General features: G+C 43.0%; 1 protein-coding gene across 3 annotated transcripts; it reads left to right on the forward strand.

Moving 5' to 3' along the window:
• The first annotated feature begins 1961 nt into the window (after positions 1 to 1961).
• On the forward strand, positions 1962 to 22745 carry LOC119022549 (protein Hook homolog 3-like). Of its 3 annotated transcripts, none has more exons than XM_037103526.1 (4): positions 1962 to 2004; positions 21046 to 21387; positions 21526 to 21591; positions 22581 to 22745. In XM_037103526.1, exons 2-4 carry the CDS (start codon positions 21328 to 21330, stop codon positions 22710 to 22712), a joined length of 258 nt encoding a protein of 85 aa, XP_036959421.1. In that variant the 5' UTR covers positions 1962 to 2004; positions 21046 to 21327; the 3' UTR covers positions 22713 to 22745. The 3 variants fall into 3 exon arrangements, with proteins under 3 accessions (XP_036959421.1, XP_036959440.1, XP_036959431.1); XM_037103545.1 differs by lacking the exon at positions 1962 to 2004 and adding an exon at positions 4748 to 4861; XM_037103536.1 differs by lacking the exon at positions 1962 to 2004 and having other exon boundaries at positions 20982 to 21387.
• The last annotated feature ends 356 nt before the right edge of the window (positions 22746 to 23101 follow it).

A 23101-nucleotide genomic window follows, 5' to 3' on the forward strand; every position in this document is an offset into this window, starting at 1 on the left:
TTGCCCGAAAAAAGCTTGTTATCATGGGTGCCTGTTGTCTGACTGGCGGAACAGCGAGCAGAAGGAGGGAACACAGAGCGGCTGTTGATTAATGTAGGTGTACTGTTTCGGTCTCTCAGTATTTAACTTGTGCGCCTGCCCCAAACCACAGCTGCGTTCTTGAAAGTCAGTTTCCCACCCGTTCATTCATTCATGAGAAGAGAGAGCACAACCCGCCGCACCTCAATAGAACGATGTACATTTTGATAACGTTTTAAACTGATAATGCCCACACTGTCCCAGCGCACTGGTTTGATGAAATTCTCGGAGAAGCTTTACAACTTTCTTTTTTTTTTTTCTATAAAAGTCCTCAGGCTCTCCATGTATAAATGTGTACAGTTGTTTGGCTTTTACAGTCCACGATGCAGATTCATCAAAATATATCAGTGCCACAATATATTAAGCACATAGTACAACACTAACATAATATTAATCTCATAATCAAATTGCCTTCAGTGAGAGGGATTACAGTCATAATACATTCTAACTTAATCTCCTAATTAGTCATTGAAGCCCCTCAAACTTTCATCTGAATTCAGCAGTCAGAGGCGTTTCACTCGACCTCATTATTTACTGACTGCTTCACAGCAATGTAGAGATGACACCAGCGAGCCAAGCCCACTTGTATTTTACTTACCAGAAGTGGTTCACCAGCTTGGGTTTTTCACGCACACTCACAGTTATACGTACGCACACACACACACACACACACACACACACACACACACACACACACACACAAACAGGAACTTTCCTGTCAAAGGATAGTGGTTCTCGTACCAAGAAAGCCAAGTGAGCGAGTACAGAGGCGGTCAAAGGTGATGCTTTTAATATCTACGTGCATTGAATGCCTCCACTCAAAGATGTAAGCGGGTCTCCAGATAATCTTCTACCAGTCTGTACACAGATAGCAAACAGTGAAGCGAGGCGTTTCAGTCCTTAAATGTGCAGATATCGCTGCCTTACCGCTCCTTCATTTACTGTATGTGATGTTTCTGAATCCCTTTACCAGTGTGTGGGTATGTGTGATGATTCTGTGTGAACCTCTTGTGCTGAGATGTCTTTTATCTGGCAGCTCTGTGATGTAAAAAGAATTTCCTGATAAGTTAGTCACCGCTATATTACAGCCTACAGACCTTTTAGTACAATACAAAGTGTGATGGTGTTGGTTTGTTGACCACGTACAACACGTAGAAAATTACAGACATCCGCGTGCATCATTTTTACACTGCATGTCATGAAAAACACAAACACTGAATATTTGCGACTCATTTGTGTCACCTGTACATTCACATTCTCCGTTCAGTCCCCCCCCTGTAAGCATGACACATATGTGTACACTCCCAGACATGTGTATGCACTCGGGGCATTTTGCACTCGCATGTCTTCACCTTCTGTGGATTCCACAGTGGTCTGTCGTGTGACAAACCGAAAAATTTACATGTTGGAAGACCTTTCATCGCCAGTCCCCGGTCGGTGAAAGTTCAACTGAGCTGGCGATTTCACTCTCAAGTTTCTTAAACTATCATCACATTTGTTATAGTTTCTTTAAAGCCAGAATAAGTTGCTTTTAAAACCAAAATGAACACAATGTTACAAATAGAATACTAATTCATAAGCACCACTATCTTATCGAGGGCGAAGAGAATCAAATAGTAACTCACCATACCTGTATACATAAAAGATACCCCAAAAAGGCAAAGTGCAGGAATATGAACTGCATCGTGGTGTCAGTTATTACAGAATTTGACATGAACTAAGATGATACAATGTATAAAAAAGTGCATGGAGTCAGAGCTTAGTGCCTTTTTTTTAACACACACTCACACTGACTTGCAACTTGTCTGTGTCCATGTGTGCCACCATTTTAATGTAAAAAAGACATCCAGAAACTCCAGACAGCAGCGTTAAAAGAATAAAACTATGACGTGTAACACCACAAGGACTTATGAAGTCACGACTCTGGTAAGTCAAATTGTCAGTTTAGAGCGGTTGTACAGTGTGTTTTGATACAAAAATCTTGGTATTTGGGGCCAGTGTAGCGATAATCATATCGCAAGAGGAAGAGTTATGACATAATGCTGCAAGAATAATTTGTCGCAACATTTCAAAGCTTACGGTGGCAAACTTTGGCAAACTTTAGACAAATACTGTTGTGCTGCATTACTTCCGTTCACTGACTTGACAGTCTTGTGATGTGCTACTGTTCAGTCACATTTAACATCAGACATTATGTTGGATTTACTGAAAAAACAATAACATGGAAACAGATTGAATAACCCTCATTGCAACTCTTCCATTCATACATTTATTGTAATTCATGCAACGTTCATACCGCGCCACAGTTTTCAGCCAAAACCTGCTATGATGCTACGGACTTGCTAACAGTGCTAGCATCTCTGTATTTTCTGTAGTCAGCCGATTCAAGCAGCAGCATGCTCAGTGGTGTGTGATAAGATATGTATGCAAATGTATCAAGTGAAAAGCCTGCTTCACTATTTGCTTTTACAGATTCTTCATCACTAACACAAATGTAAGTATGATGTGGCATTGATCGTCTATCATTTAACTTATAATTGTCACATTCTGAAAAAGATGTAAGACCAACGGTTACATTTAGCCGCAACCCTCATCTGGTTTTTATCAAATCATTTTGGTGAGTCGCAGCCCTCATATTTACTCCCCTCACATTCCCATGAGAGCAAAGGGGAAAGAGAGAAACGCAGCAGGGGGGAAATGCAGAGTCATTTGTAATCGTAACTTCTACAAAAAAAAAAAAAAAAAACATCCCCTCTGCAGAGGCACTGAAATCCAGAAGTGGCGAGTGCTTCATCTTTAGCGTTTCCAACGGTGTGTTAAAGCATACAGGCGTTTTATCAGAACATTTGGTTTCATTTCAAGAAGGTGCTGATCCCACAGATACAGATACAGAGCAGCCATTAGTAATCAGAGGTATTAAAGATGCTTCATTGTAGCGTTCAGGAATCTGTCCGGTTGTGGTAGAGACAGGCGTGACTGGGAGAGGTCTAGTGACACTTTCATCAGCACTCATTGTCGTGAAACCACTAATATATAGAGACCGAGACGGGGAGATTTTAGTCACGCAACCACAAGCAACTCAATTCTGTCTGGCAATGAAACGGTTAAACTGCACTTTTGCTTTTCTGCCTCCCAGCTGTCTGGTATTACTGGTGGAGTCTGATGCCCAGAAATGAGGTGGAGGGTGTTATCACTCAATCAGATGTGGTATGATAGTAACCATCAGGCGGTGTGTAAAAAAGATCTCTGCATGGCTTTTTTAAGTTTTTGTTGTTGTTTGTTTGTTTGTTTTAAATCTGGAAAACAGCCTCCCTTTGTTCCTTCTATCTCATCTTCTCTTCTCCTGTTGATGTGTCTGACTCTTCCACTGCCTGTGTACATGCGTGGATTATGTGTGCTTTGCTGAGCATGCTGTTCGCCTTTGGGGTGTTTTTCATGTAGACATTCTTGGCACAAGTAGTGTATTTAAAATTCTGCCCTGGGGCTCTACTTGACCTCTGTTTACACTGCAGTGTAGGAACACATAGGTGCACATGCAGTAATGATGGGATTAAGCCTTTTTTTAATGTCACTGGTTGATCAAACCAAATGCACATGCAGACAATGTTGCTCTGCAGACACTGATTGGCCCCTTGCTAAATCCCGCTGGCCCTCTGTGTGATAGTTTACAGTCATAGTGGTGGCAGATTCACCTCTGGAGACAAGTCTTTAATTAAATACAAGCAGTCTACTTTTTTTTTTTTACTGACGAGCATCTATTTTGTTGGCTGACATGATGATTGCAGCTAGCTAGCAGATTTTATCATCTGTAGCTACCCAGCGAAACCAATAGTCCAATAGTCTGTTTTTCAAATAGGAACGCCATTAAATGTTTTTGAAATATGTAAATGATGGATATAAGCCTAAAAGACTGAGGCTAAAGCTGCATAAAACCCACAAAACAGTTTGCTTACCAGAGGTCATTAATGTCTTTAAAGGGATATTCCGGTGTAAGTTTAATCCATGTTCTAGGTTTGCGGACCACTAATTTACGTAGTTTTTGCATCCTCAGAAACGACCGCACAATAACAATACGCTACAGTAAATGGATCCAGGTATAAATCGCCATCAAAAAGCCACAAATAATGCTCAGAACTGCACCAGACTTCAGCAACATTACAAACAGGGTCTCAGCACATATTTAGAGGCATCAAACATTTGATGTCGGAAAAGTTAAACAAATCTCACCACCCGAGAAGCCTCCTTGTCGCTGCTTTCAAAAAGTAGTATTACATTTCTGGCCTACATGGCTTTAGCATAAGGGCTAATTGTTGAGTTTGAAAAATGTAACACTATCTAGAAGAGGTTAACCAGTTTAGCTTAAGCCTATGGAGTAGACTAGTATAGCTAGTGTAAACCTCCCCAGAACTAAATAGGAGCAGGATATGACCGCTAACATTACCCCGACCTGTGACCTGTAATGGTCCAATAAAGTAGCATAGTTAGCTTATGTGTTGTTACTAACTACAAGCTAATGACTCGTCATCTTTAAAAGTAACTGTAGCTACCATAGTACGCTAGTTAGCTTGACTTGCTATACTTGCTTTTAATATATATTAGAGCAGATAAACACTTTGTTTAATTAATTCCTGGCACTTTTGTCAGTTTGGAAAAAGGCACCATGATTAGCAGATAATTCAGCCCATTCAGCCACGCTGAATCCCATCACAGAGTTCATTTCCAAGTAAAAATGCCCCATTATAATCAGTCTAATGACCTGGCTGGGAGAGCTAAAGTCCATCAGGTAAGGAAAGGCAACTTCTATCCTTCCTAACTTAGTTTACATTCATGTGGCACTTCTTCTCACAGCAACTTAAACTTTTTCTCGCCACACACACATATGGAGCAATTTAGGGCTAAATGAGACATCTGAATTGGGCGTTTTTTGCATTACCACATGAATAACGTTAAAATAAATAGATTTTTTTGCCGGTGAGAATAGTCAATTAGTTCTCACAGCATGCATCTTCTTTTCAATTTAAGCATCTTATCGTTTTTATACTCATATAAGTACACATTTGTGACGTCTTGGCCTTTTCATAAACCGAGAGCTTCATTCATCAAAGGTGTGGGAGCGGAGCAGCTCATATAAATATGATTGCCACTGATTATAGAACTTCAAAAGTGCTGTGAGTGAGACTGTGGTCCACAGTGAGAGTGGCTCTCATTCATAATACACTGAAACACGCTGAGTTACTAACCTCACATCCTGTGCCAGATGCAGCAGGAAATTTGATTTCCTGTAGTGAAGTGTAGGTGGGGGCTATTGTGTATTTGTGTGTGCATGTGCATGTGGGTGTATCTCACACATTAGGTGTGTGTGTTTTTATATGCACAGCAACATTTCATCTACATGTGAGGATCTATCATCTAGTTTATACTTCTCTCAGAAGCACCCTCCTTCTGAGAATAGACCTCAATTAAATACCTTAATTCAATAAATTAGAACATCCTGTTTATTTCTGGGTGATAACAGCTTCCTCACGACATTTATTCAGTTGCCACAGATGCATCGGGGTCATTAGCAAGTTGGAAATGGCAGAGAAGTGCGAAGTTGATTCTTATCAGCGAATCTAAGTGAGGAAGTGGTATCGTCAGATCCATCCACTTTCGTGGTTAGTTTGCTGCCTCTGTCCCGAATTGACGTCAATGAATTTCTAAGCAATTAGCTGACCTGAGAATAGACTTGACACATTGGCAATATTATGTGACTGTGTTGTAAAACAAATTCAAATCTCTCCTCTCGCCTGAGGGCATTTCAAAACCTTTCCCGGCTTTCTACTCACACTAATCTCTCTTTATATTTTACTTAGACGGTTCGTTGTTTTCAGGAACTTCATCAGCTGCGATGACCTCGTTCATGCGTCGTGAAGAAAGATGCCCCCCGCCAGTGACGCAGGAATGTCAATTTCACCAGAATAAATGACCTTGTTTTGCAATTTTGGCCACATCCCCTGTTGACTAATAAGCCTTTAACAGCTGTGTCGAACACGCACATATCAAACACACACAACTGCCACCTCTGATCCCCGAAAATACTATACTGTTGTCAAGGAAACAGTCAAAGCCTATCAAAGTGTGTGTGTGTGTGTGTGTGTGTGTGTGTGTGTGTGTGTGTGCGTGCGTGCGCGCGTGTGTGTGTGAGAGAGAGCATTTGTGCATCTTGGAATAGCTTCAGTGACGCATACATTTGCTCGCAAACCCCATGCCAGCTATCCGCCCTCTTTCACCTCCCCATTCTCTGTTACAACATACATCCATCTGTCCTCTCCTCTTTTTCTCTTTTCCTGTCCTTTCTTTTTCTTTTCTTCTTTTTTCTCATCCTTGCTTTTACTCCTCTCCTCTCCCTTCCCCTCCTCTCCTCCGCTATTTTCTCCCCCTCGTGTCTTGCCTCCTCTCCCGCTCCAGTCTGAGCATGTATTCGGGGAGTCGTTGAACGTTCGTTCCTCCTTCTTCACGGAAAATGTGAATCTCTCCCAAGGCTCAGACATTTTCCGCGATCCCACTGATTGATTTCTAATCATCGCTTTTTAGCGGCTTTAAACCTCTCTGAAAAACCACAGAGAAAACATCACTCATCAGTCCTGTTATTCTCCGATGCTCGATTAAAAAAACACATTTTCCTCTGCACAAAATTTCACCCAGAAAAGGAGAATGCACCACTGGCTGCCAAAGCTTGTTAGTTCGTGATATCAGTGTTAGCAACTCTGCTTATGAGCCATCTAAGGTTTATTTTTACAGGCAGTAAAATCCCATGAGGGAGCGATGACTTCATATTGTCTCTGATTAATGGTTCTACATGAGGATGGGGGGTGGATGGAAAACTCAGCCAAAATCCCTTCTCCTCCATCCCTTCAAGGCATCTACAGCCTACATTTATACAACAGCCGTGCTCTGGTGGCAAACTTTAATCTTATTTTCATATCTGGCTGAGCAAGAGGCGATAGGCGAGGAGCGACGTGATATGGATCTCGCTATTGTTGACTTTATGATTATCCGCACAAATGATTCAAGATGTCAGGCGCTTGAAGATCCTGTCGCATGTTTTCGGGCTTCATCTCCCGATATAGATTCAGTTTGGCGTTACAACAACAGTGCTTAAATGCTACCTCATATCCTCCATCAGAGAAAGACTCCAGTGCTGTTAAAAATACACTTTAACCCCAATATCCAGAGTGTCACCTTTGTGGCTCCTGATCATAAGATCGGTAACATCCTCGATTTATGTTTAGCGACAAAAGGGAAAAAACATTGTTGATGATAAACAGAGTCACACCTGACCTCATGTGATGACAGATCACAAGGTCATATGTCACCAGATCTTCTTTCTGTTTGAAGGGATTTCAGATCATCATAAATGGAACACAAGCTCACAGTGATCAGCTCTTATCTGAAGGAGCTCAGAGAACTGCAGCCCATAAAGTTTGCCGCAGTTTGGCATTTTGGCAAGTGTTTGCGTGTTGTATGTGAGAGTTTGTGATGTGTGTATGACTCGTTCTGAGTCACTGCCGTCCCCCTGGGTGCACAGCCAGGGCAATGCAGAAGGGTTCATGTGTGAGTGTGTGTTTTAGAGAGAGAGTAAAGAGAGTGTGTGTGTGTATGACCGTTTGCACACTTTGTATGCCGATTGACATCCATACAATTGTGGGTGTTTGTGTATGTGTGTGTTTTGCCTAGTTTTTTGAAGTTTAATAGTCATTGTGACCACCTGATTATAGTTAATCTCATTTTCAAGAACACACACTGGCATTATTCTTTGTGCCACAGACTATTGTTGTCCAGAAATGATCAAAAAAAGCATAAATGTTGCACTGCATCTGTCATGTTCCATCAGTAGAACTTAGTTTATTTTAAATCAGTCTTGTGCTGCCAAAAATACTCATACAGCACCAAATGTGTATCAATCTGCTCCTTAAAATGCACTGTATCCCCATGTAAGATTACCATTTTTACCATCAGTTTGTCTTCAGTAAGAATAGACCAGCCAGACTTCTCTTTTTAAACAACATTATGTAATTATTTTACCTTAAAATAACAGCTTCAAAATAATTTTAATGTTACAGCAACTTTTCGTGAGGTGAATGTTCTCTCTGTCCACTTCATTACTGATTTTGTTGAAACTGGATCATATTTTAAGCAAAACCCTTCCCCCTGAAGTCATGTGGCTTCTCTGCCTCAACTCTGTGACGTACGGAGTGTCCTGAAAGCAACCTGTAATGGCTGCATACTGTAGCTACGAGTTAGCTCTGCTAGCCAAGTGGACTCAGCTGGCAGGAATGGGCCAGAACGTTCCGTTAGCATAGCATGCTGTTCCCGTTCGGAGTTGTGTGAAGAGCTTGTGTGAACTTTGACTCTCGCACAGCAAAAATGCCTGAGCGCTCATGCTCACTTAAGTACTTACTTTCTCACAACAAATCTTTTTATGACAGGTTTGGTTTGTAGCTAGCACATGATGTCACATAGAATCTGACAAATTGCTACAGAAACCTTGGATTTATATTTACAGTTGTTTAGCACTCTGAAACAGTGATTGCATGAAACATAAATTACTACATACTGTTCCTTTAAGGGTGCAATACATGATGATGGTCCACCGCAAATTCATACTCCCAACAAATAGGGGCAGCACATCACCGGAGTAACAGCTAACTGCTTGCTGACTGTATTGTTTTTGTACATCTATGACTGCAGCTACCGTTAGCTTGTTATCCCAGTTAGCCATTCAGCTGGCAAGACTACCAAGGGTAATGCTGGTGTTTACGGGCGCTAGCACAGGAGCTTTTCAGGCCTGGGGCTAGCTGTTTAGCGTGCTAACTTGAGTAGATATCTTTTCAACACAATACATCGACATCTTTCGCATAATGTCAGGCTTGTTTCTTCTTCACACACTATCCATATTTTTAGTTATGCTTTGAATGTTATAAACAAATGTTTTTTACATATTGCACCTTTAAGGTAACTCTAACCCATTCTTGTATTCCCCCAATTGTCTGGTTTATATAAGATAAAACAAGACAGCAAGAACAAGAAGATGAAGAAAATGAAGGACAAGAAGGCGACTAATCAACAACAACAGCAAAAAAACTAAAAACCCTGAGCCAGCTGGCCCAAATCATGAGATCTGCCATTAATCAGGCTGCCTGTTGAGCGTGAACAGATTCGACTGACGCTGGTCCACCTGAACTTCAGCGTGTGACTCAGTCCCACCAGCAGGGGAGTTGATAGGGAACAGATACCGTGGACTCTTCCTCGGTGGAGTCAGTTAAGCTGTCAGCATGTGTGTAATTGGAGCGAGACCCGCAGTCTTGTGACTCAGGTTGCTGCCTGTGAACCAAATGGAAAACCAGCATCATTTCGGGGTTTCGGTCTGTTTTCGGGGGGCCTCTGTCTGGACTGATGGGAGGAGACGGAAAGATGAAAAGAAAGAGAGAAGGAGGGTTTTTATTCCCACAACGATGGTGTTTTGCAATTCGACTTTACAGTAAAACTCTTTTCCTGGCATCATTGCGGGGGGAAAAAACAACACGATAGAGATTTATTGCAAACACTTCGCTGTGATTAAACGCGTGGCTTTCTTCATGGGTTTGTACGTTATGTGTGTCATTTAGCGGTTGCGTGTTAAATGTTTAAATGTTCTGACCGTTAAAAACGATAATGACATTTGGCAAACTGTTCTAAAGTAAAAAAAAGTATTAAAAGAGTGGTCTCTCCAGAGCTGACACTACCCATGTGACCTGCGGCTGAACTTAGTAGGTGATTAAAGAGACAATCGCTTTCAGACGAGCCACAGTCAGTGAGTGAGGTGTTTAATCACCGACTGAACAAATAGCAGGGGGTGGGATGCAGGAGGGAGAGCCGCACCATCAACAACATTCGACTGAGGGGACCTACGGAGGTTTAAAGCTCCACGTGGAGACATTCAAAGGCGACGCGTCTGAAACTAAAAAGGGCCCGTTTTCAAACTGCTCCAGTGACTCACCGCTCCTTCTCCCGGTCTTACGGGAAGTGGAATGTGTTTTTAATTCTTTTTTTCTCTCCCCCCTCCTTCTCCTTTGGTGGAATAGAGGAGGGTCAATGTTTGTCTGTCTGTGTGCATGTTGTGGTGTGTCTGTTTGTTCATGTGTGTGTCTCGAGTCTATACTTTGGGCAGAGAGCCCAAATGACCTCATTGGTGTCTAGAGAGAGAGAGAGAGTGAGCGAAGCCACTCAGACTGAAAGTGAGGCTTCTGTGGGCCTGCTCAGTCCAAAGCAGCAAGCTCAACCAATACCGATAGAAAGGAGTATTGTAGTGGATCAGGTAAGTGATCACAGATAAAAAAAAATAAATACAAATACAGGATGGAAAAGCAGGAAAATGAGACAGGCGCTTTCTTCCAGAGAGTTAGCTGATAAGGTCAATATCACTTTTTTTCCCCTGTCGGTTAGATATGAAGCCCCAGACAAACCGGATTGTTTTTGCGTCACCTCATGTTGCCTGAGTCAAAAAACTGCTCTTGGTCACACCGCAAAGTAGCACCTACGTTCTGTACCTGAGAATGACGGTTGTCTTTTATTGTAATTCGAAAGGGAAACCAAAAGTCCTCTAGAACTGCAGATATACAAATATCATGATGTCGTACAGAGCTGGCCTCTCCTGAATCATCATGGGCATGATTCTGTCCAAAGCTAACAAAATCAACCCATAAAGCTCAATGATTATATCTCGATTGTTAAATCCGTGTAAATATAAAAAATATTTTTTGTGTTTTTACAAGGGTCTTGTTGCTTGGGACTAATTCTTGGTCTGGAACAGTGACTTTCTGAAGTTTTTGCTCGCTCCCTGACAGCCTCACGGTGACGGCTAAACTTTTACTTTCAGCAAGAACAGTGAGGAAGTAAAGCAGAGGTTTAAAACCACAGCACAAGCAATTAAAAGCTTTTTTTCTGTTACGGCCTTCAGTCCCAAGTCAAAAACATCCATCTGTCTGTCTCAAGGCCTCAAATATAGTTAATAGAAAATAGAATATGGAAATTATGGATGAAATTACAGATGTAATTGCAGTTCGCCATAAAAAAACACTCACAATAGGTTGATTGATTCAAAAAATGAATATTCATTCGCGGGATAATCATGAATATCCTTATATAACGGTTTGGTTTGGTTTTGCCTTGAAAAAAAGAAACTACTGGGGTGCCGCTTAGCTCGGTTGGTAGCACACGCGACCCATGTGCCGAGGCCCTGCAGCAGACCTGGGTTCGACTCCTGGCCTGGGTCCCTTTGCTGCGTGTCACTCCCCCTCTCTTACCCTGTCACACTGTTCAGCTGTACCATCAATAAAGCCGGAAAAGGCCAAAAATATATTAAAAAATGAAATTACAAAAGGCTTTTCTCAGAATCAGAAAATGAATCCATCTGAATGAAATCTGTGGTCTTGTAACAGCCTCGTGATTTAAAAGAGACAACAAAAACTGAACAGAAACACGCTGATACAACAAACACTCACTCGAGTCGAACCATGAGACCAACCATCGTGATGGTAGAGCAAACCCAGAGTAGGAACTGAATCGAAAAGGCCAAAATCAGAGCTGTGATTTTGGGCTGAAATACGAATGACTCAGTGGAACAGTTGGATCCTAATTACAATATTGTAAATATTGATTAGGATCATTTTAGGTTTTTTATTTCATGTCACAAATCAGCTGACATTATAGGGGATGCACATGAAAAGCAACATCTGTATAATTAGCCTCAATGACATACATCAGCCCTCCATCAAGAGCTCAGATTGTTCTGTTTTTCTCCTTTAAGTCAGACTGTACAGGTGCGCTTTTATTGTTCTCCAGTAGAAGCCCAAGAATAATAAGAGCTTTTATTATATCTGCCTCTAACCGGCACCTTGCAGCAGTAAATGCAGTCTCTTGTTCTGTTGCCCCGTGGCTGTTGTCAGTCAAAAGCATCACCTCCGGCCCAGACTGGCTTCCTTGGAAACTCTTGGCCTATTTCTGTTTGGGTTTTTCCAGCCTGAGGTGGCTATTTTGGTCAGATAAATACAATGTTGTTTTGGGAGCGGGGGTTGAGGAGCGAGGTGCAGATGAGATCACCTCTCCTGGCTCCCGAGCGGCAAAACAACAGGCAGCAAGACAAGACAAGAACTGCCACGAACGGAGGCGGAAAATAAAAGGCTTGGGAAATTATTGACATCCCGTCCTGGATTCAGGCCGGCCTGAGGCGAGGAATCGAGAGAGAACCTGCCCCGCTGTCTCTCAGAAATATGGGGAGAAAGATCTGGAAGAAAAAAAAAAAAGTTTGAAAAAAAAAGTCTGTGGAGAAACGCTTGTGATCGTAATACAAGCTGCTTTGTGCAGCCGAAAAGAAGGAAACAGGTTAAATAGCCGCTGAGAGTATTTTAAGGCCTAAACCACAGGGCAGACCAGACACGTCTGAGCTTTGTTACATGATTAGTTTTGTTTGTGTGTGGCTCTGAGGCCATGGGAAAATGAAGCTCACCACTCTTTTTTTCTCAAGGGGGAAGGAGCACACTTCAGTCAAACTCTTATTTGTATGGTGAGAGCGTCTGTCGAACTTGCTGCCTCACTGTCTGTCTGTCTGTCTGTTGTCTGTGTTTTGACAATGGGGATGACTTGTGCCACAGTTATCTTCTGATCAGTGGCTACGAGTGAGTGAGTGACTGTGTGGGTGTGTGTGTTGCCATGTACACTCATGTTTGTTTGCGTGTGTGTGTGAGAGAAAGAGAGAGACGGAGAGAGAGAGAGAGAGAGAGAGAGAGTGTTTATTGCCATGCGGTCGTCTGCGGTTCCAGCCAGGTGTGGTGGTGGTGGGAGGGGTGTTTGGCGTCGCTGCCAGGTACAACACCTGCATGCTCTGAGACAGCAACAGTGTGCAGTGTGTGTGTGTGTGTGTGTGCGTCTGCATGTGACCGTGTGCAGCAGTGGAAAGTACATTTATGCAAGTGCTGTAGTCAGTTATTTTAAAGGGTATTTGTGCTTAATTTGAATATCCCATTAGTTGTTTCTTTTCCGATTATTATTTTAAATGCACACCAAGAATAAGCATGTAAGATATATTGTGTCTGAATGTTTTACACTAGTATATAATGAGCTACGAAACAATGGAATATGAGATGATTTAGTCGTCTTAGGGGTCATTGTTCTTCAAACGTGGCAGCTTATGTCTTCTTCATGAAGTTGTGTAGCCTTGTTTTTTTTTAATCCTTTCCCCCCTTGTTTTAGCCTCCTCCATGCTTCATTTTGACAGCACAGCTTAAGTGTGACAGGAAGCGGGATGAGAGAGGGAGAGGATCAGGGCCACAGGTCAGATTTGAACCCTGGGCCACTGCGGTGAGGACGCACTCTACCGCTTGAGCTGCTGGGGCGCCCTTCCCACCTTGTTTCCATTTCATGGGTACTGACTCTCAGCTCTCACATTACCGCATGATGTACCTGATGTGTGTTGTTGTTGTTGTTTTATCAACCTACTGTACCAGCACAGCTTCGCAGCGACTGGCACATTGCATCTTGTTTGTTTTCTCCGGACAAAAACCAAACGAAGTTTACAACAACAAAAAAAAAAAAGCCTGCTGAAATGACGAGTTGGAGTGCCACATTAACTGCAACCTCTCCAGTTTGACTCCAGCTTATGCCAATTCATGTTATGCCCCCCTCTCTCTCTCTGTCTTCACCGATTTTCTGTCTACTTCTTCACCTCACTCTGCCCAATAAAGACAAACAGTGCCCCTTGATAAAAGGACAGGTTGGGGTTATCTTGACTGCATGCGGTTGCTTCCTCTTATCACCAAAGACACAGCCTGGATTGTAGGGTTGTCCCTTTTTACTGTTTTTTTGTGAAAACTATCAAACAAGATGTAACATCGATGCTAAGCAAAGCTAAGACAACTAGGTGCTGACGGGAGCATCATATTCAGTGTAGAGACAAGAGTTACAAACATTTTTCTCATCTAAATCTTGGCAGGAAACCAAAATAAACGTATTCTCCCAAAGTGTCGCGCTAATCCTTTAAGTAAGATTCTGAATGCTTGACTTGCAGTATTTTTACTCTGTTGTGGTGCTGCTTAAGTAGAGGAGGGCGAAGATGGCCCTGGTGTAACGCTTGGATTAAGTGTAAAGGGCCACTCCCTGCTATTCACATATTTTATCTGCTTTGTTATTTTTACTTTGTTTATTCAGATAATGCTCCGGGAAAGAGAGAGAGAGAGAGAGAGAGAGCAGAAGACAGGAGTGTGCACATGTTTCTAAGGTGTGTGTGTGTGCGTGTGTGTGCGTAAACCCTCACGCATCTGGAGCTCCTTAAAGAGTGTGTGGGCGGGAGGGAGTTATGCGGTAAAATGAGGTCATCATTGCTGTTGATTTATGTGACACACGCGATTACTTACACTCCTGTGACTTCACCAACGTCTCCGCTGACAGCATGAATAATACATGTCCCCACCGAAAGATGACATCCTCCACTTTCTCCTCTCTCATCTGCTGTTTTATAAAGTTTACTTCATCATTACTGACCCATGTCAGCGCGGACTGCACGCGTGTGTGTCTGTGTGTGTTTGTCCCAGTTTCATTTCCACGTCTGCCGCTGTGCTTATTACCTGCCATCTTCCATCCAGTTCAACAAGTTCAGCCGCCACATTGGTAGTTTATGAAATTGCACAACAGGAAGTGGGCAGGAGTGTGTGTGTGTGCGTGCGTGTGTGTGCTTCAGTGCCACACCTTGGTTTAGAAGAACTGATTGACATGTGGTCATCGTTTTACTTGTTTGTGCAACCGATGTCTTAACCCAGGTGTCAAACTGACTCATCCTTACGCCTGATTTCTTTTGAGTCACGAGATAAGTATTGATACACGCGGCAGAACTCGGATTTGACTTTTTTCAGAGACATGCAGGGGTTCGCCCGCAGCAGAGAAGCACAGCAGAGAGTGGTAGTCATGGATGGGTGGCGGATCACGTCCTGGATGTGCTTTTGACAGCTGAGCTCAGACGTTTTGGCCCCCAAGAAGCTCTGAGCCGGGCCGCAGGACGACAACTTCCAAAGCGAGGTCACCGGGGTCAGGGCCGAGAAAGGGGGCAGAGCGAAGGAGAGAGGAGGGATGGGGCGGAGGGGTGGGGGTGATGTGTAGGGGGACGGAGGACAGCCGTTACTGTCAGCATCCATCAGCAAGCCCAGGGGTGACGTGGGAGCAGGCAAGACAGAGGGAATAAAGGGATGAGGAAGAGGAGAGGTCAAGGCGGGGAGTCGGCCCTCGACTAGTCACCCCTCAGCCCTCCAGTACACTTGTTTGCTGTCCCACCACTCCCCTCCCCTCTCCATCTGTTCTCCATGCAGATGCGTAACCCTGCAGCTGCCGGATTTCTCCACATGTCCTTCTTCTGGGCCGTGCCAGTTAGTTGGCACGTTTTAACTAGGAGTTATGAGCCTTTTGAGTCCCCGATGATGACTGTTTGCCAAAACGTATCATTATGGACGGGAGGAAGGAAAAGGAAAAACTTGAATAAATGAGCGGAGAAACACAGTGGATACAGATGGTTTTATTCAGAGCGTGGAAGGTCACTGAAGGACTTGATGAGCAGAAGCATATTTGTGATGTTTAAAATGCTCCTTAAATATGCAAGTTACCTAATTAGTTTTCATAATCTGAGCACGTTGGGAGTGAATTTTGCGCATTAAGTCAGTCATTTAAAGGAACTTGAGATCCCAGTACCATTTTGCATACCAAGACTACACGCAAATAGATATTTTTGGCCCGTGGCCCAGACTTTCATTTCAGTTTTGTCAGCCCTGCTTTCAAGGCATTGTTTGACACGTGATGAATTACCCTTGCTCAGCACAATAAAGCTCACTTATTAACAAACCATCTCTAAGCAGGAAGAGTCTCCACTGGTTACTTGCAGTGAGCTGTAGAGGTGCCGGTAGGTGGATCTTGTTACCACTGGCTGTAGATCCATATCCACAGCACAGACGTGACAGAGGTATCAATCTCCTCCTCTTGGTTTAAGTGTATTACCCCGAAAGTGGAAATATCTCTGTAGAGAATAAGATATAAATATATCATGTCCTGGGTGCTTTAATGACACAATTTTAGTCAATTTAGACAAACACACACTTACTGAGCTCTCAAAAGATGTCTTTTTATCATCATCTGTATTCATAAGAGATGGTTGGACTTAATCTATGATATTTCTTCCCAAGTGTTCATTTTGATATAATATATTTGAAACCAGTTCCTAAAAAAAAAACACAGTCTATTACTGGAATTAATGTTTTTTTAAATGTGATCATAATGATCCTTATTCAACTCTAGTCCACTCACTTGGCGTGGTAGAAAACCTCCCGTCCCTACAGTCTGCTCCACCTTAACCTCAGAAATAATAACATCTTCAGGTTGACTGAGATAATAACCTGCAGTCTGCCTGTGGAGTCTGCCCAGTTTTCTTAGATCCTCAGAGGGAAAAACATGTTTTGCCGCTGCTGGGCACTGCTGAGGGCTGCAGCCCAGACATAAACAGTGTTGTGGCTGGGCAGAGGAAGCTCGTGCTGCAGGTGGCAGCTGGCACCGAAACAGCCGACATACCCACCACCGCGTTGTCACACTCGGGCACAAACTCGCTTCAAACTTACTTTTTAGCACATGGCAAACAGAGACACCAGGGGATCCAGCATTTATTTGGCTAATCTGGACGGATTCTACAATGAGCTTGCTGTGTGTCGGGGCTTTCATGCCTTTTCATATCAAAGACTCTTCACCTCCGCCCCCGGCTCACCCCCTGCCAAATAAATTTCTACGCATTCAACCATGGAGCCCGTTTAATTAGATTTAAATAATGTTATCCTTTGGAACGACATCTGAGAAGACTGTTGTTGGTAAATTTAACTTCATAATTATATAACTGTGAATTAATGCCAGCAAAGTAAAGAGTGAACCTATGAGCAGATCAGTTCTAAATAGTACATATTGTGCGGATGATTAGGATGTTAAACACAGTCACTTTTAAGCTGTATCCCTAATATTCAACCCGGAGCGGTCTTGGGGCCTCGATCATAAAATGTTCTTAGATTTAGAATTGAGCTCAGTCGAAAGATCTTGGTTTTTGGCTCAAGGATTTATAAATAACTACTATAAGTTTTCTGCTTAAAGGTGCAACATGTAAGAATTAAGTTAAAGACTTTCACCAAAATGATCAATAGTATGTAGAGGGATAGCAGTTTTGACCAGTGATGTCTATGTAGGCCCACTGTGTTGCAGTGTTTAACATGCTAACCATTTATCTCCAGCCCCACCAACACTTTCCCAGTGCTCTGAGCTCCCAGACCATTAGTTGCAAATACAGCTAACCAAGCTAACCAAGCTAACTAGCTAACGGCAGCTTCAGATGGCAGCAGTAGTCAGTGGTGATATGCTGTCCACTAGTTGTTGTGAGTGTGTGGCTGGCTCTTACATATCGCACCTTTAGGCCATGTTGACCATCGAACAATGACTGTCAGTCAGGTTGTCAGTGTGGCCCCTCGACTTCACTTTGGCAACTACTGCAGAGTGCTTGAGAGAAACCTGAAACACTGAATACATGTTGAAGTAACTGAGATTTTAACATGTAAAATGAGAAAGAAGACAACTTAGGTGGGAAAAGAAAGTTAACTGAACAGTTTTATATTTTGAAAAATACACTTTTTTGTTTTCTTAAATGTCTGTCAACTCAGCATGAGCCTCGGAGCCCGGAGAGGGTTAGCAAAGCTTAGCAGAAAGAGTGGAAACAGTTGGCGTGGCTCTCTCTGAAGGTAAACCAGCCCCTGATGTGATACATATTGCTTCTTCAATTTGTACAAAAAAAGGACTAAACACAGTTTTCTGTTTCGCCGGGGTTATGTGCTGGACTATATCTTGGCTGGAGGCCCGCCCCGCAAAACTACAAATGGTTGTTGAGACACTTTTTTGCGGATTAAAGGAACAAAATATGATGTGTTAATTAGTAGGATCTAGAGTTGCTGGCCAGCAGACTTTTGTAACCAGGCAAACTGTTTCCGCTTGTTCTCAGTCTTTATGCTAAGCTAAGCTACAGTAACCACCTGCTCATGGTAGTGCCATATTTAGAATACAGACATAAGGGTGGTACTGATCTTCTTCTGAACTTCCTTGAGATAAACATAAAAAGGACAGTACCAAAATATACACACACACACACACACACACACACACACACACACACACACACACACACACACACACTTAAAGAGCGCTCATTAAACAAGTCTTTGTTACTGCCCTCTATCTTGATAACATTACCCTGTCAGACAGACCGTTAACAAACAGCTGATTCATTCTGGATCTGACCGTACTGATAAGGTGGTCTTGTTTAAACAAAGTCAGACCAGCAGACAGTCAAAGAGGTCCTGTGTGTGTGTGTGTGGCAGAGACAGCCAGCCTGTAACAGACACAGCTGAAAGACAGATACACACACACAACCAGGAAGAACCAGACAGACGGGTCCTTATGCACAGAGTGTACTTCTTGACGAAGCTGGGTGTGTAAGACGGGGAGTGCCTGAAACACACACACACACACACACATGCACACATGCCAGCACACACGCACACCAGACAAAAACAAATGTGAAAGTACAGGGTTAGGATCGGTACAATAAACACTGAGTGGAGTCGTGTGTGTGTTTACTCAGTTGAACGAACGTGTTATTTTTCATGTTTTCGCATGATGCTGAGTCTGTAAACAGCGCGCGTGAGCAGGCATTTCACCTCACATTCAAAACAAATACTGTCGCGGCCACATTAATGACTTGTTTTTATGTGTGAGTGTGCTGTAAACTGGCATAGCAGTGTGTGAGAGCTTAGATTTTTCATTTCCTTCAGGACTCAGGAGACATCTCTTTTCTTTCCACTTTTAGACACATAAGATAAGACACGACAGCTATTTGTTTTTTCACAATGTTTTTAACAGAGATGCACATTTTTCTGTTTGTCTGTTTTTAGGCCGTTTTCACTTTTAACTGACCATGTATGTTTTTGTTGTAATTTCCCCTCCCAGTGTTTGTCTCTATTGTATCTAATGTCTATTTTTAACAATCCCTCTTTCACTTTCAAAGGGACCAACTGCATCCTGCGCCATGATGACACATCATGGATAAAACATTCATGTCTTTTTTTATAGTATATTTAAATTAGTTTTAAATCATAATGTGACATGTTATGATCCCATTTTTTAAAAGCTGTCTTTTATGTGGCTGTCTTCTCTGTATTTTCCATTATTCTCTGTTATCCGTCAGCACTGATTATCTGTTTGTCTTGACGTCACACTGAAAAAATGACTATTTTGAGGGAATTTCCGGTTTTATACAACATCATAGTTTTGGCCCTTGTTGCTGCTGGTGATAATGACAATTTATCACTAAGTTAATTGCTCAGGTTTCTGTTACGTCACTAAAAAGTCAGCGGTGACCATCAGACAGGTTTTACACAACCCCTTCAGGTAAATCTCTGAAGTGGAAGGAGGAAACACAGACGAACAATGTTATCATGCAAACTGTCTGTTCTAATCTACCACAATTTGAAGTCTAACTTCCTGGCTCAACTTTGACCTACTTTACTCACAGCACACGTTACTGTTTAATGAAAGGTTATTACTGATGTTGGGAGTGCGCTCACTTTCAGCTTTCCCCCAAAACAAAACGGCTGAAGTGATGTTTCTTTCCCCTGTTGGACGAGAAAGGAGGCAGCTATCCTGGATCCCAGCAGTTTCTTTCGTCAGCTCAGCGTCATGTTAACCTCTAAAAATGATACTCAAAACTACAAAAAAGAAGCGCTGAGAAGACCTAAATCTGCAAGTTGATGTGAGCAAACAGACTGTGACGAAGTGTAAATCTTTAGAATCTGTGAGACTGCAGCTCAGAAAGTACAGCAGTAGGAGGAAGCTTTCACAACAGATGTTCAGGCCCTGCGCGCTAACAGGAATCTGCGACGCCTCGAGTGTGTGTGATGTGCGTCTCTTTCATAACAGAGTCAACATTTGCAGGTTTCAGATGAGGCAGATTCCAAGAACCATCAAAGTTTCTTTTCTTCCCACATTTTGCGTCGCTCTGTTTTGTTTCTTTCACTTTTTTTCCGTGTCAGGAGCGCGTTTCCTTTACACAAAGTCCCGCAAACTGAAAGTACGCACTCGGCACAAGCGCAGGGGGTGACGGGTGGATTGTGCAAACACGTATGTGCACACACTTGCAAACATGGGTTAGCATGTGGTAAATATGGTTAGATCATTTGTAAGGAGCTGCACAGTAGATCTGAGTCTTAAATTAGACAGTTTCGGTAAGCTTGCCTGCTGACCTTACATCTCCCTGTTCCAGAGAAAAACGTACACAAACACAGTTCTATGAAATCCTCCCCCGCACTTGTGCTTTCACACTTAATGACAAAAACATTAACCGCATTTCCCCTGAAGCTGGCGCAAAGACTGGAATGGGTTGACCTTTGTAAAAACTGACTCTGGGAGACAGGAAACAGAGATCCTCAGTAGACAACTGTCCACGTGTGGCCTCACATCTTCCCTGCTGCTTGATCTTGCCTGATATGCCCATACTGCAGGCGCTTTGATGCTGGTCAAGTGACAAGCAGGGGAACTACAGGGATTCTGGGTCACTGAAACTGGTAGTGATTCAGCTAAACAGACAAACAAACACGCACACTAACTCACAGATCCCTGTGCAAACGTCAGAGCGTTCTGTGGCGCAACTTAAAGAGGAATAAACAGAATTACACCAACAACAAAAACAAAAAACTTGCTCTTGCATAATGGTTTCCTGATTTCCATGAAGTATGATTCTGAGATGCCAAACTTTAGGTACCAAATTTCAAAACAGGCTAACGCTACCGCTGAGCTAATTGCATTGTGTTTTGGTGATTACCTTCTAATCCCCAGCCCGATGAATGACTGCCCGACAGCCCGAGTCAGCAGGATGGCATCTTTGACTGTGGCGAGGAGCCAGAGCACTTAAGCCTGCAGCACCTCTCCATATTGTTCTGTCTGCCATGCAACAAAACCAGGGCCTCCGCTGCAAAACACAGCCGAGAGCAGCAGCGCTGAGCCGCAGACAGACGGGGCAGGTCAGGGGGCTGATGGTGGACAAGCTGGACAGTCACGCAAACATAGCTTTGGCGATATTCGGCTTGGATTTGTCTCTGCTGTGATATATCTGTTATAATGACCAGCAACCAGGAGGCCAGACACTTTGATACGATGACCACAGCAGCTGCTCCAGAGGTGAGTTGAGAGTGCATCCAGACTGCAGCTTCTCTGAAGTTCTTTCGTATTGTGTTAGACATTTCAAACGTATTGTGTTAAAGTGATTTGATAAAAGACTTCATGACTTTTCGAACTCGACCACTCCATAACGCACAGGGTGATAACACAAGGTCCAGACAGGAACAAGAGGAGAAGCTGATCCTGACAGCCTGGCAGAACATGGTGGGTACACCAGGATCCCTTTCAGGAAACTTTCAGTCAATTACAGTTAAGAACTGTTTTTAACATAATGACATTAAAGTTAAAAAAAAGATTTGTTGGTGTGTGATAATATCCTGCGTTGCATCCTTCACTGAAGTGCACATGCTAAATCACTGTGAGTACTTGCAAAGATGAAACAACATCTGTTTTTGTCGCATTACAATTCACCAAATTGTGAACATTTCATAGCATTGGCCTTTTTGTCATTGCTACCATTACGATGAAGGTCACATGACTTTTTCCCTTTCCAAACATATAAAGATATGAAGGAAAAAGAACTTCAGAGACTGTGAGAGTGTAATTTAGGAATGGGCCTGAGGAGCAGCAGGCTTTTGTTTTTCGGGATAATGAGCTGTTGGACAAATGGGCTTTCTGCCCAATGGGACATTCTTTGGACTATTGGGGCATTAAGATAATGGGCCGTCGGAATAATGGGCAGTCCCCTATAAATAAGTAAGATAAGCAAGATTTTTTAAAAACCTTTTTAGGCATACTTTTTGTGAGCCACTTTTTTTTCCCTAATTCGGCATGCTGTCATACTGCAGTCTTTGTCCACTTTTGACCACAGGGAGGATGTCGACAGCCTTCTGTGATACCGAAAGTATCCTCTTTTCATCTATAAGCAAAGAGCTTCACAGGGAGAGTGGATCGTACACATAGTTTCACATTCTCTCTCACCGGCTTCCCACGAGCAAGCCACTTACAGGGATTGTGACACATCTCAAACAGACATTTTGTTAGGTGTTTAAAAAGGCTATTTGTTCAATCATGGAACTAATATGGCAAATCAGCCATGAACGTTTATGCTGGTATTGCATAGTTAATGAAGTAGCAGTAGTATTCATTAATATTAGTGGCAGCAGCAGGTGTCGGGTCTGGTTAAATCTGCCTACATTTTAGAACTCGAGTGTTTCCACGAACAGCTGACATTTGTTTTTTGCCTCTTGCAGTCCTCAGCTCTGCAGCAGCACAGTCTGTGTGAGTGCTCCACAGCGCCAGGCCCGGCTCAGTCTTTCCTGTCCAAGCAGAGGCAGTCCACCCAGGCCAGGAGGGCCCTGTCGCCCCGGCTGCAGCCCAGGTAGGAGCCTCCACCTACAGGGAGAAGTGGAGGAGTGCAGCCCCCTCATGGCCAGGATGGAAAGCAACACTGCGGAAGGAGTCTATTTTCTGTCTTTTTTTTTGTTTTCTTTGGTTGAGTTCCTCAATCTCTGTGCTCTTTTTCGTTTGCTGCTATCGCCCCCTGCTGGACCATGTTGATACTAGAATGATATTTAATGTAAATACTTAACAGTCAGTGTCAGTGTTTAATAACTCAATGTGTTTCTGCCAATAATCACCACATTGTCTGCTCCATCCCTTGCTGTACATAATATCTATACATTTATTTCTGCAGGTAAGACACAACTCCCATTAGAAATAATGCATAACAACCGTGTCATTGGTGTAGAACTGTAATCTCGTTCATTTCATT

This window comes from Acanthopagrus latus, chromosome 1 (genome assembly GCF_904848185.1).
Source record: "Acanthopagrus latus isolate v.2019 chromosome 1, fAcaLat1.1, whole genome shotgun sequence".
In the NCBI taxonomy this organism is placed as follows: Eukaryota; Metazoa; Chordata; class Actinopteri; order Spariformes; family Sparidae; genus Acanthopagrus; species Acanthopagrus latus.